Source organism: Miscanthus floridulus, chromosome 9, assembly GCF_019320115.1.
Source record: "Miscanthus floridulus cultivar M001 chromosome 9, ASM1932011v1, whole genome shotgun sequence".
Taxonomy (NCBI): domain Eukaryota; kingdom Viridiplantae; phylum Streptophyta; class Magnoliopsida; order Poales; family Poaceae; genus Miscanthus; species Miscanthus floridulus.
In genome coordinates, this window is record NC_089588.1 from 43,204,285 (window position 1) to 43,220,402 (window position 16,118).

The 16,118-nt window shown below is 40.9% G+C and overlaps 1 protein-coding gene across 1 annotated transcript; it reads right to left on the reverse strand.

Annotated features, from left to right (window-relative positions):
- Window positions 1-15,092: 15,092 nt before the first annotated feature.
- On the reverse strand, window positions 15,093-15,626 carry LOC136479739 (uncharacterized). The gene has a single exon (XM_066477507.1). It carries the CDS (start codon window positions 15,624-15,626, stop codon window positions 15,093-15,095), a length of 534 nt encoding a protein of 177 aa, XP_066333604.1.
- Window positions 15,627-16,118: the final 492 nt, after the last annotated feature.

Consider the following 16,118-nt stretch of genomic DNA (forward strand, 5'->3'; position numbering starts at 1 on the left):
AATCTGACAAAGATCCACTCCTCACCCCTGCCACACGCCTGCATGTACCACTTGTTGAGCAAGTACATTTGCGTACCCAATTCATTCAGAACCACAGGGTTGTACAGACTTTTGCCAAATTTATAAGTCTTTCAGGTATCAACTTCCAGGTTCTAGATTGGAGCTTTGCCCGTCAATTGATCCAAGGTTAAACCAGTTAGTTCAAAAAAAGCATTAAGGTCTTGAACCAACACTTCTCCAGAGTTGTCTGGTCAATAGACTTCTATGTTGGAACCATATTCATTAGCAACAACAACAACAATAACAACAAAGCCTTTAAGTCCCAAACAAGTTGGGGTAGGCTAGAGTTGAAACCCAACAGAAGCAATCAAGGTTCAGGCACGTGAATAGCTGTCTTCCAAGCACTCCTATCTAAGGCTAAGTCTTTGGGTATATTCCATCCTTTCAAGTCTCCTTTTATTGCCTCTACCCAAGTCAACTTCGGTCTTTCTCTGCCTCTCTTCACGTTTCTATCCTGACTTAGGATTCCACTACGCACCGGTGCATCTGGAGGTCTCCGTTGCACATGTCCAAACCATCTCAACCGGTGTTGGACAAGCTTTTCTTCAATTGGCGCTACCCCTAATCTCTCATGTATATCATCATTCCGAACTTGATCCCTTCTTGTATGACCGCAAATCCAACGCAACATACGCATTTCCGCGGCACTTAGCTGTTGAATATGTCGTCTTTTCGTAGGCCAACATTCTGCACCATACAACATAGCAGGTTTAATCACCGTCCTATAAAACTTGCCTTTTAGCTTCTGTGGTACCCTTTTGTCACATAGGACACCAGACGCTTGCCGCCACTTCATCCACCCTGCTTTGATTCTATGGCTAACATCTTCATCAATATCCCCGTCCCTCTGTAGCATTGATCCTAAATATCGAAAGGTATCCTTCCTAGGCACTACTTGACCTTCCAAACAAACATCTTCCTCCTCCCGAGTAGTAGTGCCGAAGTCACATCTCATATACTCAGTTTTAGTTCTACTAAGTCTAAAACCTTTAGACTCCAAAGTCTCCCGCCATAACTCCAGTTTCTGATTCACTCCTGTCCGGCTTTCATCAACTAGCACTACATCGTCCGCGAAAAGCATACACCAAGGGATGTCCCCTTGTATGTCCCTTGTGACCTCATCCATCACTAAAGCAAACAAATAAGGACTCAAAGCTGACCCTTGATGTAGTCCTATCCTAATCGGGAAGTCATCCGTGTCTCCATCACTTGTTCAAACTCTAGTCACAACATTGTTGTACATGTCCTTAATGAGCCCGACGTACTTCGTTGGGACTTTATGTTTGTCCAACGCCCACCACATAACATTCCTTGGTACTTTATCATAAGCCTTCTCCAAGTCAATAAAAACCATATGTAGGTCCTTCTTCTTCTCCCTATACCGCTCCATAACTTGTCTTATTAAGAAAATGGCTTCCATGGTTGACCTTCCGGGCATGAAACCAAATTGGTTCATAGAGACCCGCGTTATTGCTCTCAAGCGATGCTCGATAACTCTCTCCCATAGCTTCATAGTATGGCTCATCAACTTAATTCCTCGGTAATTTGTACAACTTTGAATATCCCCTTTATTCTTGTAGATCGGTACCAATATACTTTTCCTCCACTCATCAGGCATCTTGTTCGATCAAAAAATATGGTTGAACAGCTTGGTTAACCATACTACAGCTATGTCCCCGAGGCATCTCCACACCTCGATTGGGATACCATCCGGTCCCATCGCCTTACCTCCTTTCATCCTTTTCAACGCCTCTCTGACCTCAGATTCTTGGATTCTCCGCACAAAGCGCCTATTGGTGTCATCAAAAGAGTCATCCAACTGAAAGGTTGTGTCCATATTCTCACCATTGAACAATTTGTCAAAATACTCTTGCCATCGATGTCGGATCTCATCCTCCTTTACCAAGAGATGCTCCCTTTCATCCTTAATGCACTTAACTTGGTTGAAGTCCCGTGTCTTTCTCTCACGATTCCTAGCCATCCTATAAATATCCTTCTCTCCTTCCTTCGTACTCAAATGTTGGTAAAGATCCTCGTACGCTCTACCCTTTGCCACACTTACAGCTCGCTTTGCAGTCTTCTTTGCCACCTTATACTTCTCTATGTTGTCCACACTCCTGTCATGGTACAAGCATCTATAGCATTCTTTCTTCTCCTTAATAGCCCTTTGGACTTCCTCGTTCCACCACCAAGTATCTTTAGCCTCACGTCCCCTTCCTTTGGTTACTCCACACACCTTTGAGGCTACCTTCCGAATGTTGGTTGCCATCTTGTCCCACATATTGTTTATGTCGTCTTCTTCCTTCCAAGAGCTCCCTTTGATAACCCTTTCCCTAAATACCTCTGACGTCTCCCCTTTCAGTTTCCACCACTTTGTTCTTTCAATCTTAGCTTGTTTATCCCTACGGGCACGCATCTGAAAACGAAAATCTGCCACCAAAAGCTTATGTTGAGAAACAACACACTCCCCTGGTATCACCTTGCAATCCAAGCATGCTCGTTTGTCCTTTCTTCTTGCGAGGACAAAGTCAATCTAACTACAGTGTTGTCCGCTACTGAAGGTCACTAGATGAGATTCTCTCTTTCTAAAGAAAGTGTTGGCTATCATCAGGTCAAAAGCTACCGTGAAGTCTAGAGCTTCCTCCCCCTCCTAATTCCTACTACCATACCCAAAACCTCTATGAACTGCCTCGAAACCTGCCCTTGTAGTACCTACATGCCCATTAAGATCTCCTCCTATAAAAAGCTTCTCACTACTAGGTATAGCTCTAACCAGGCCATCTAAGTCTTCCCAGAACTGTCTCTTAGCACTCTTATCGAGGCCTACTTGGGGGGCATACGCACTAATTACGTTCAAGACCATATCATCAACGACAAGCTTGACTAAGATAATCCTATCTCCTTGCCTTCTCACTCCCACCACACCATTCTTGAGGCTCTTATCAATTAAAACTCCTACTCCATTTCTATTCGCAACTGTCCCTGTATACCAAAGCTTGAAACCTGTATTGTCCACCTCCTTCGCCTTCTGACCCTTCCATTTAGTCTCTTGAACGCATAATATATTTACACGCCTCCTAGTCACGGTATCAACTAATTCTCTTAACTTACCTGTAAGTGACCCTACATTCCAACTACCTAAACGGATCCTAGTTGGTTCGACTAGCTTCCTTACCCTTCGCACCCGTCGACTCTGATGCGAAGACCCTTGCTCATTTTTCACTACACCCGGGCGCCGATGTAGCGCGCCACTAAGGAAGCGACAACCCGATCCTTGGTTACTTGACACCATGCCCAGATCACGACACGGCGTGTCACGGGGGTGACGACCCGGCCCTTGCCCATTTAACACCATACCCGGGTTCCGATATGGCGCGTCGCTAAGAGGGTTATGCCCCAACGATTTTCTTTCAGGTTTCATCTCCATTTAAGTGGCTAAGTTTTTACATTGGCTCGTCATGCCTAACACAACCCTCCTCCTTTACCAGGGCTTGGGACCTGCTATGCTGGGACACCAAAGGCGCCCCACCATAGGCAGAGTTAACCATATTAATTAGCAACAACAAGTTTTTGTATTGGTTGCTTCTGTTGTTCGAGCTGTGGGACATCCTTCCCTGATGCTCTTTTTCTTTTCTTATGTGCATCATGTGACTTCACGAGGGAGTGGTCATAGTCTGATAGTGGTGGAGGCTTATGAACTTCAAGCATCTTTTTCTTGTGAGCTTCGACCTTCTGCCTCAGCAGATCTCATGGTATGTAAAAGTACGGCTTCTCCTTAAGCTTCGCTTGTCTCTGCTTTTGGATATCTATAAAAAAATCTTTCACTTTTTTGTCTTCTTCAGCTGCTATTTGCTCATCAATCTTTTCAGAAAGTATTTCTTGAGAAATAACTCTTTTTTTGGGGTCTTCTTTGCCGCCGGGACATTGGACGTCTCTGTAGTGCGTCGTTGTGGAGGGGGTGGGGGCGGTGTTGGAGATCGGCGTGGAGGCGATGAGGCCGGTGTTGGAGTCCGGCGTGGAGGCGTTGGAGATCGTTGTGGAGGTGATGGGGCCGGTGTAGGAGTTGGAGATCGCCGTGGGGATGAAGTCGTCTTGCCCCCCGCGACGCTGTGATGAGATGGGGAATGAATGATTGGGCTAGGCTGGGGGGAGACCCTGCTACAAAAACAAGTTGTGGGTCAATTATTTTTGAAGCCAATATAAAATTAATGGAAAATAATATTTCATTCACTTTCATTCGTACCTAGGGTGAGGTAGGGGAAGCGGTGGCACCCCAGGAATGATGATGAAGCGTTTGCGCCATTAAATAAATGTCTTCTCTGCTTCTCCTAGTGTCTTCTCCCCATCACCGCCTTCAATGTCAAGAGGAACATTGCTGTAACCTTTGAGCACTCTATCGACCGAGACGCTAGCATATCCAGGTTGAATAACTGACCCATGGATTCTTGGTGTCTTCGTTCGGTCTATTGGAGATACAACCCCGACAGCCACCATGATTGATGCATTATTACCATCTGGAATGTGCAGCTCACATGTTGTTAGAGGCTCAGTAATGTCATCAACAGGGAAGCGCAACCCAGCGTCATCTTGAATAACTGGTAGCTCCGTGGAAGCACAACTGCTTTTCATCTGACCAACGGGGCTAATGGTGACTCCCGGCGTTGATTGCGATTGCATTTGACTCATTGCTAGCTGCACTTGCCTCTTGATCTCCTCCTGCATTCTTGCCTCAAGAGATTTTTCTCGTTCACGTGATTCAAGCAATGCTTGTCGTGACTCATTAACAAATTGCTCTAATACACGGATTCAGTCTGCCTCCTCATCCTTCTTTCTCTGGCGGCTTCTGTAGGTATCCTTGTCTGCTGGGAATCCTTGTAGCCACGAAACCGCCCCATAGCCTCTTGTTCAACCACCATGTTTAGGATTCTCTAGGGCATATGTCAATTCATCCTTCTCTCTGTTGGGCTTGAAAACACCACTATCAGCTTCTTCCCTAGCACAAGCTAGTCTCTGTGTTGCTCTCTCAATTTTTTGGTCGAAAATTAGCTTGCCAGTGTCTGGGTCTAGGCTTCCCCCATGAGCGTAGAACCAATTCTTCACGCAATGAGGCTAGTTCTTCTCTATTGTTTCAGGTATGATTCCCTTGGCAGTAATCTCTGCTTCTAGGTTCTGCCACTTGGGAATAGCACTCCTATAGCCACCTGATCCCATGCAATGATGGTATTGCTTCTGTCGGGCATTCTGTCGATTCCTCATCATATGTTCCTCACTCTCTTGAGATGTCTTGTATTGTACGAAGTCATCCCAATGGGACTCCAACTTGACAAACGCCTTAGCATTGAAATCCGACGTTTCATTCTTCAAGATAAACTTTTTATGCAATGTCTTCTTCCAACTCTAGAACAATGTTGCCATCTTCTTCATTGTCCAATCCCTCACTAGCTCCTTCAAAGCATCATCTGCTTGTAATGTGAAATGCTGAGTGATATCTCTCCAAGCTAGGTTCTTGTCACAATCAGATACAAAACTAACATTAGGAGCGGATATCTTCTGCTTCCATTCACGAGCACTAACTGGGATCCTATCCCTTACAATGAACCCACATTGATTGACATATGTTCGAGCATGTGGTCCCAATGGTTTGCCAGTGTCTGTCAGTGTCGAATTCTGATATTATAAAACGGTCCTCTAATGACTTTTTTGGCCCTCGGACTTTTCTACTCTTGTCGGTGGTTGATGTAGATCTAGAGACCGGCTACATGAGTAGAAACACAACGATTAACAACAAATATATGTGCGCATGCATCTATAAGAGATGATAGATAATCGAATATACCTCGCCAGTATTTTCTTGCGCAACAATTTGTTGATCTTCAACCACCGGGATATTCAGGATATCCTCATAATCAGCAAAGTACTGACTCATGTCATCTACATCCGCATTGGTGCCGACGTTGATAATATCCGCCATTATGTCATCATTCAAGTTATCATCCGGAGCAGCCATTTGTATCTTCAAGATAACACATAGATAGAATTACTATAGCACAAAACATAAGGACATGTGATAACACATATAGAATTACTAAATCCAATTAAATATAATAACACGTAATATTTCATAAGGATAAACAATAATAAGGTATAGGCTTTGGAATCGAATCAAAAACACTTTCGATCCAAAAACATGGACATAAGTACATGTATATATACACATAGAATGATACAATTTTCTCTCTCTCTCTCAACACATAGAAATAAGTGCATATGTATATATCTCTAGATATGCATGTGATAACACATAGAATGTCTCTCTAGATACAATTTTCTCTCTCTCTCAACACATGAAAATAATTAAGTACATGTATATATACACATAGAAATAATTAAGTATATATATATGTATACATATAGAACCTCTCTCTAGATACATGTGATATAGATGGAATTACTAATAAAATATCCAAGCGATATATAGATAGAATTACTAAAATAAAATATGTATGTGATATAGAGATAGAATTACTAATAAAATATGCATGTGTCAATTACTAAAACAAAAATTAAATCTAACATATATATATAGAGATAGAATATAATTACTAAATCCAATTAAATAAAATAACACACATATATCTAGATAGAATTAATTACTAAATCTAATTAAACCTAACATATATACATAGATAGAATTACTAAATCAAAATTAAATCTAACACATATATAGAGAGAGATAGAATAATAATTACTAAATATATCAAAAACTATAATAAAAAAATATCTAAAAAACTATCTAAATAAAGTACTAATTAAATTTTAATACATTTAAATCTAATTAACATATATAAAAAACTATCTAAAAACTAACTAAAAAACTAAGAATAAACTACTAATTAAATTTTAATACATTTTAATCTAACATATATATCAAAAACTATCTAAAAAACTATCTAAAAAAATATGGCCGAGCTAGCTAGCAGGCTAGGGGCGGATGGCGGGCGTGCTGGCTGGCCACGGGGCCGAGCTGAGCCGCGCGAGGATGACGTACGGCGGAGACGAGCTCGACGGCCGCTGGGCGGGGCTCGACGACGAGGCCGGGCGGGGGTAGACGACGACGGCGGCGCGGCAGAGCTCGACGCGATCGGGCGCGGTAGAGACGAGATCAACGTTGTAGATCGAAAAGTAGAAGATGAACAGAGGAACCGTTCGATATATATAGGCCGGAACCCTTTAGTCCCGGCTGGTAACACCAACCGGGGCTAAAGCTCCTTTAGTCCCAGCTGGTAAGCCGAGCCGGGACTAAAGGCAGCTGGGACAACTAAAGGTATTTTTGGGCGGGCAATTCCGCCCACCCTTTAGTCCCGGTTCCTGGCCTGGGCCGGGACTGAAGGCCTGAAAATTTTGACAGCCCGCCAGAGTAATTGGAAAGGCCAGAGATTTTGATTTTGTTCTCCTTGTTTAATACTAATTAATTCTATTGCAACTTCAATACTTTGCAATATTTATTTTAAAAAATACTATTGATTAACTAATTATTTATTGTAAATAGAAAAATTTTGTAACCTAAAGTTTTTAATTTTTTTTATGAATATAGAATATAAATGTTACTAATACTAAGTATTTTGTTAATGCAAAAATATATTTGTAACTTAAAATTAATAAAACTAATATTACTCGATAGGAAATTTATTATCACATTATTGTAACGTCAATGTTTCAATTTTTTCTCGGTTTTTTTGACCAAAATGACAGAAAATTTTTGTTGAACCTATAAAAATAAAGAAAATGTAGTATTTTTATTCTACAACTTTTTCAAATGAAAAAATAGCCTATATAAGGATTGTAGATCTTGATGAGTTGAACAAACTTAATATTCAAAACTTTTCAATTTGAGACAATCTAGGGTTTCGAAAACTAGTTTGTAGGCGTCGAAATTTAAAAATCACAAATTTGAACCATCTAAACTTTCTCAAATGGAAAGTTTACCAAAACAACAATTGTATATCTTAATGAGCTGAACAAACTTGGTATTCAAAACTTTTCAATTGGAGACAATCTAGGGTTCCGAAAACTAGTTTGTAGGCGTTGAAATTTAAAAATCACAAATTTGAACCGTCCAAACTATCTCAAATGGAAAGTTGACCAAAACAGCAATTGTAGATCTTGATGAGTGTAACAAACTTGGTATTCAAAACGTTTCAATTTGAAGTCATTTAGAGTCTATAATACTAGAGTCAAAGTGTTGTTTTTTCATTTGACCAAATTTGACTTGGTCAAACTTGCTCAAATGAGACACTAACTGACCTCAGATGAAAAAACTCTGAATGCCAAGTTTGATCATCTCAGCAAGATCTACAATTGTTATATAGCTTATTTTCCCATTTGAGAAAGTTTTATCAAACACTAATCACAAATTCTTGAATCTCATATAGACTTTCTAAAACTATATCACACACTTGTGAAATTTAAACTACATTTTATTCAAACTTTCTCAAATGAAAAAATGGCCTATATAAGGATTGTATATCTTGATGAGCTGAACAAACTTGGTATTTAAAACTTTTCAATTTGAGACAATCTAGGGTTCCGAAAAATAGTTTGTAGGCGTAGAAATTTAAAAATCACAAATTTGAACCATCCAAACTTTCTCAAATGGAAAGTTGACCAAAATAATAATTGTAGATCTTGATGAGTTTAACAAAGTTGGTATTCAAAACTTTTCAATTTGAAGTTATTTAGAGTTCATAATACTAGAGTCAAAGTGTTGTTTTTTCATTTGACCAAATTTGACTTGGTCAAACTTGCTCAAATGAGACACTAACTGACCTCAGATGAAAAAACTCTGAATGCCAAGTTTGATCATCTCAGCAAGATCTACAATTGTTATATAGCTCATTTTCCCATTTGAGAAAGTTTTATCTAACACTAGTCACAAATTCTTAAATCTCATATAGACTTTCTAAAACTATGTCACACACTTGTGAAATTTGAACTACATTTTGTTCAAACTTTCTCAAACGAAAAAATGGCCTATATAAGGATTGTAGATATTGATGAGCTGAACAAACTTGGTATTCAAAACTTTTCAATTTGAGACAATCTAGGGTTCCAAAAAATAGTTTATAAATTTAAAAATCACAAATTTGAACCGTCCAAACTATCTCAAATGAAAAGTTGACCAAAACAACAATTGTAGATCTTGATGAGTTTAACAAACTTGGTATTCAAAACTTTTCAATTTGAAGTCATTTAGAGTCCATAATACTAGAGTCAAAGTGTTGTTTTTTTATTTGACCAAATTTGACTTGGTTAAACTTGCTCAAATGAGACACTAAATGACATCAGATGAAAAAACTCTGAATACCAAGTTTGATCATCTCAGCAAGATCTACAATTGTTACATAGCTCATTTTCCCATTTGAGAAAGTTTTATCAAACACTAGTCATAAATTCTTGAATCTCATATAGACTTTCTAAAACTATGTCACACACTTGTGAAATTTGAAACATATATTAAACATATTACAATGTGAAGTCATAAAATATTACATAATATCCGTCTCTAAAACATAATATATTAAACATGCATCGTTGTATCATGCGGGCACAACAGTGAATTTCTTCTTGACGTATGACCCTTGGTTATGATCTTGTCGTAACCATGGAGTGTCTTCATCATTTAACATGATGCTTGGATCTTTCTTCACTATGAAGGGTGGAATTCGGACATTTCTTTTATAATCTTCTGACATGTCTGACTTGTCTTCAATTCCCACTATATTTATTTTCCTAGAAAGAACTATGTGGCGCTTTGGCTCATTGATCAATGAGTTGATGTCTTCGTTTTTTCCTCTCTTTGATTTTGTAGACATGTCTTTCACATAAAACATCTGACTCACATCGGTAGCAAGGACGAATGGTTTGTCTTTGTACCCAATATTGTTGAGGTCCACTATTGTCATTCCATACTCTTTGTCGACTGTTACCCCTCCTCCGGTCAGCTTCATCCATTAGCACCAGAACAAAGGGACTTTAAAATTAGGTGCATAGTTTAGTTCCCATATCTCTTCTATGTGGCCATAATATGTTTGTATATTCCCATTTAGATCTGTGCCATCTATGCGAACACCACTATTTTGTTTGGTGCTCCTTTTATCTTGGGCAACTGTGTAAAATGTATTCCCATTTATCTCATACCCTTGGTACATGAGGATATGCCACGATGGTTGCCTAGCCAACAAATACAGTTGCTTATCAATATTGTCATTGCCTTGACATTCTTTTCGCAACCAACCACTAAAACTTTCCATGTGCTGACGCCTAATCCAAGCTTCAGTCTTCCCTATAAACTTGGATCGTAAGAACTCCTTATGTATCTCGATGTACGGATGCACCAATGATGAGTTCTGAAGAACTATGTAGTGTGCTTTATTAAAATAATCATCTTCCATGCCAATATATGTTTTCTTCCCTAAAGTTCCTTTACCACTGAGTCTCCCCTCGTGTCGTGATTCAGGAACGCCAATCGGGGCAAGGTCAGGAATAAAGTCAACACAGAACTCAATGACCTCCTCTGTTCCATAGCCCTGGGCGATGCTTCCTTCAGGCTTAGAACGGACTTTCACATATTTCTTCAAGACTCCCATAAACCTCTCGAAGGGGAACATGTTATGTAAGAACACAGGTCCAAGAATACTAATCCCCTTCACCAAATGAACTAGAAGGTGTGTCATGATATTAAAGATGGATGGAGGGAACACCAACTCAAAGCTGACAAGATATTAAACCACATCATTCTGTAGAGTAGCTAGTTCCACTGGATTGATTGCCTTCTGAGAAATTACATTGAGGAATGCATATAGCTTCACGGTGGCTAGACATACATGTGGAGATAGAATTCCTCTTAAAGCAACTGGAAGCAATTGCGTCATAAGCACGTGGTAGTCGTGGGACTTTAAGTTTAGGAATTTCTTCTCTGGCACATTTATTATACCCTTTATATTGGAGGAGAATCCCGATGGGACCTTGATGCTGCTTAGACATTCGAACATGTTGTCCCTCTCTTCTTTGCTAAGCGTGTAGCTAGCATGACTTAAGTAATGACGTCCATCATCTATCTTCTCTGGATGAAGGTTGTCTCGTTCTTTCATGACCTGCAAGTCCTGGCGTGCTTTAAGTGAATCATTTGGCTTCCCGTACACACCCATGAATCCTAACAGGTTCACACAAAGATTCTTTGTCAGGTGCATCACGTCGATTGCGTTGCGGACCTCTAGGACTTGTCAATAAGGTAGCTCCCAAAAGATGGACTTCTTCTTCCACATGGGTGCGTGTCCCTTAGCATCTTTGGGAACAGATTCGTTGCCTTGTCCCTTTCCAAATACTACTTTCACATCCTTGACCATTGCGAGTACATCTTCCCCGGTTCAGTTATGAGGCTTCTTCTAGTGGTCTGGCTTACCTTTAAAATGCTTACCTTTCTTTCTTACTTGGTGATTCAAAGGAAGGAATCGACGATGGCCAAGGTACACGACCTTTCGACATCTTTTCAAATATATACTGTCAAGGTCATCAAAACAATGTGTGTATGCATTATATCCTTTGTTTGTCTAACCTGAAAAATTACTTAAAGCAGGCCAATCATTGATTGTTACGAACAACATTGCTTGTAGGTCAAAGTGTTCTTATTTGTACTTATCCTAGACACGTACACCTGATTTGTTTCATAAAACTAGAAGTTCTTCAACTAATGGCTTCAGATAGACATCAATGTCGTTGCCAGATTGCCTTGGACCTTGGATGAGGATCGACATCATAATGAACTTCCGCTTCATGCATAACCATAGAGGAAGGTTGTAGATACATAGAGTAACTAGCCAAGTGCTATGACTAGTGCTCTGCTCCCCAAAAGGATTCATACCATCTGTACTTAAGGCGAACCTTAAGTTTCTAGCCTCATTTGCAAACTCTAGAAATTCCCTGTCTATCGCTCTCCACTAGGACCCATCAGCTGGGTGTCTCAGCATATTGTCTACCTTACGGTCTTCTTTATGCCACCGCAACAACTTTGCATGGTCTTTAGTTCTGAACAAACGTTTTAAGCGTGGTATTATAGGAGCATACCACATAACCTTGGCAGGGATTTTCTTTCTAGGACGTTGTTCACCCTCGACGTCACTAGGATCATCGTGTCTGATCTTATACCGCGCTGCTTTACATACCGGGCATTCATCCAAATTCTCGTATTCATTGCCATGGTAGAGGATGCAGTCATTAGGACATGCATGTATCTTTTGGATTTTTAATCCCAAAGGGCAAACAACCTTTTTTGCTTTGTACGTAGTGGTGGGCAATTCATTTGGCTTCGAAAGCATTTTCTTTATGAGGTTCAATAAATTCCCAAATACCTTGTTGGATACACCATTCTTTGCCTTCCACTGTAGCAATTTCAGTGTTGTACCCAACTTTTTTTTGCCCCTCTTCGGCCGTCGGGTATAGCAACTTCCTATGATCCTCAAGCATACGCTCGAACTTAACTTTCTCTTTTTCACTTTCGCATTCTTGTTGTGCATCACGAATGGCATCGCCAAGAGCATCACCAAGATCATCTTCTGCCGCTACCTCTTCTTCATCTCCTCCTATTGTAGTATCATCAAAGGCACCATACTGAGCAATAATGTCATCAATGTCTAAATCTTCTCCTTCACCTTCTTCCATCATGACCCCGCTTTCTCCATGCTTAGTCCAACATATATAGTTTGACATGAAACCTGACTTAAGCAAATATGAATGAAGACTCATTGAGCTTAAATATTCATTTAAATTCTTACATATGGCACATGGACAGCATATGAAACCATCCCGCTTATTTGCCTCGGCCACACCTAAGAAATAGTGCACGCCCTCAATAAAGTCTTGGGAGCGGCGATCAGCATTGTACATCCAATGGCGTGACATAATCTGCATTACACGACAAATTATGAAAACCTTGAACATAATTAAGTATTTTATTACACAACATAGATGACACACACGGTTGATTAATTAACTAAGCCTGGCTACAACGTAAGCAATCCCAACTATCACTAAACAAACTAAAACTACAATGCACTTCAGTAACATAATTATTTCGTGACCGTACGCAACTAAAACAGACAAATTATTCGTCTGTTGAATATTAATAAGCTTCTCCTGCTGGCTCACTGCCTCATCATCATCAGCCGCTACCTCAAGCGCACCTGAATTCTGCATGTATGTAGCATAATCTTCCTCCCAGTACCAACCATCGCATCCATTGTCCTCCCACTGAAATTAAAGCCAAAACATATTTAGTCAAAAATATTCAAGAAAAGCAGGTCAATTAGCCATAATAATCAAATGCGTAAGAAACTCACATCGCGATCCGGGCACTTATAGAAAACACGACCCTTGTTGGGTCCCTGTCTCTTGACTTGGTACTCCATCACAATCTTCTGCTTACACTTGCCACAGATAATGAGAGGGAGTTCTAGCCTCAGTCGTTTCGCAACCGAACAAGAGGCCGAGGATCCGGTACCAGTTGTCATCTACTTTCTATACTTATTTTTGCAAACTAGTGTAAATTTCATATTTTCTAAAATAATATATTTAAACAAAACTAAAATTATTTATTTATCTAACTAAATCATGAAATATGTACTATGTATAATAGTAAAATACCAAACTATCAAGTGATTTTACTATTGTAAATCATCATATGATTTTGAGCTAAAAATGACATAGAAATCACATAGCTCAAAAACATGTTTCAATAAATAACCATCCGTACTAGTTGACATTGCTTACGTGATCATCTCAGCGAGTATTTCTCCACCGGACGGCACCGTACTTGGCCAAGGAAGAGCTCCGATTCTACGAGGAAAGGAACACGATCTTCCATGACCGTTGCCGCTCTCCCTCGTAGAATCAAAGCTCCTCCTTGACGTCCGTTACCGCTCGGCAGAGAACATGCTCGCCGAGATAAACACGGTCCGCAAGTTCAACTAGTACGGATTTTCTATAATTTTCTAACTATTTTCTAAGTTTTTCATTTCATGGAAAATTTAATTCTAAAAAATAAAAAGCACCATTTCATGGCGCGTGCTCCAGCGAGGACGAGCGAGGCGTGATTTTAATGAACTAATTTAACTTTTGTTTATCCAAACATATAGGCAAATCATCATATGATTTTGAGCTAAAAATGACATAAATCATAATAAAGTCCAACATATAAAGTTACACATGCATCTACATCGCAAAATGAGATAAGCTACTGATAAAATATAAGAGGATTAAGTTTGTTACCTCCAAAATCGAAGAGCAACACCAATGGAGGGGGAGAGAGCAAGAACAACATCAAGCTGAAGAACAGAGGCAGTGAGTTTGAATGGAATGGCTCGGGCTCGGAGAGGAATAAATGAGCTGGTCTATAGGCCGGGATAATTAGTCCTGGTTAGGGGTCCAAACCGGGACTAAAGATTAATCTTTATTTCTGGGGCATCACCTAAACTGTGACTAAAAGCTTTAGTCCCGGTTGGTAATACCAGCCGGGACTAAAGATCGCTGCCCCGCGGACGACCGTTGGGCAGTAACCTTTAGTCCCGAGGACAAAAAAAAAAAATGCCGAGGCTAATATCAAATTGGGACATCGTTCTAAAGTATGTTCTATAGTAGTGTACAGATAAAGTGGTAGCAGCCAACAATTGGTGGTCACGTACTCGCATCTTGGTACATATGGCGGATTTTGGCTCAATCGAGATATCCCCAGAAAAACAAATGGTGCCCTGCAAATAAAGGCGGCTACATCTTGACAATCAGGTTCCCAAAAACCAGCGCCGTGATGAAACTAGCAAGGGTCCCTGCAATCTCGCCAAACTTGTGGAACCCGATGCTGCTGGTAAACATGTTGTTAAGCATGCTGTCGAAATTCAGGGCGCCGTCACCCACGTCCTGCTTACGGTAGTAGGCCCCCCAGCTGCGGCGACCTGTTTCCTTGAGGCACGCCACGTGCAGGTCTACAGCAGCCTCGCCATCCAAGTTGCAGCGGTACGACCAGAACCAACGGCGTTGGCCCTCATTATCTGGCCACAAAGCACACGCCCGCGATGCCCTCCGGTGGGGAGGTCCAAGGCACGGCCGTCATGGAGAAAGCGGTCCGGCAGGGACGCGCAGCACGGGTGGATGTAGAGGTCTTGCTCGGAGCAGTGGTAGACGTAGCCGCGCGGGGGCTCGCCACCAGCGTCGCAGACCCTCCTGCCCTCCTGGACAGGGGACGACGGGGCCTCGTGGAGGAAGCGGAACTCCAACTGGTTGCCGTAGCCGAGCAGCGGATGCGCCAGAGTGTGGAGATCGAAGAGATGATCGTCTGCGAGGGCACAACGCGTATGGAGGTCCAAGGATTGGCCCCCGCCGCCGCAATCGCACGCGTACCTGGGCCCGTAACCGGGCTCCTTGCAGCCGTCGCAAAAGAACAGCGTGCCGGCCATCAGCTTCAGCTTGTGCTCTGGGTGGGCGGGATGGCAGATCTCCGACGGAGGATCGTTGTGCATATTGCCACATTTCTGTTTCTTATACCTGACTGGTTCGCGACGTGGTAGGGGCGACGATCCTGACAACACCGCCGTCTGCTACAGAAGTTTGATTAATATTTAATAAACAAGAATAAGGTTTCAAATAACTAATTAATACAGAGACCTAAGTTGTGCAGGCACGAGTGAAAATAGATAGTGTCCTGCCCCCACCGTAACTTTAGCCAAGAACAACATCATTATCTATACGCCTTTCTAATTCTATTATGGTACCTACTCCATCCGTTTTAAAGTAAACTGTTTTGGCTTTTTTAGATAAATTAATTTAACTACGTATATAGACGTATTGTATATCTAATTATATAGCAAAATTTATTGTATCTAGAAAATCTAAAGTATCTTATAGTTTGAAAAACAGAAGTAGTATAATGCATTGTCACTTGTCCCAAGTCAACACATTAAGTTGGATCAACTTTATGGTAGAGGCTCGAACATTGTTCCATTATAAAAAAA

Excerpts from the sequence above, each read along its gene's own strand:
- LOC136479739 (XM_066477507.1), bottom strand. The coding sequence starts at position 15,626 with ATGCACAACGATCCTCCGTCGGAGATCTGCCATCCCGCCCACCCAGAG.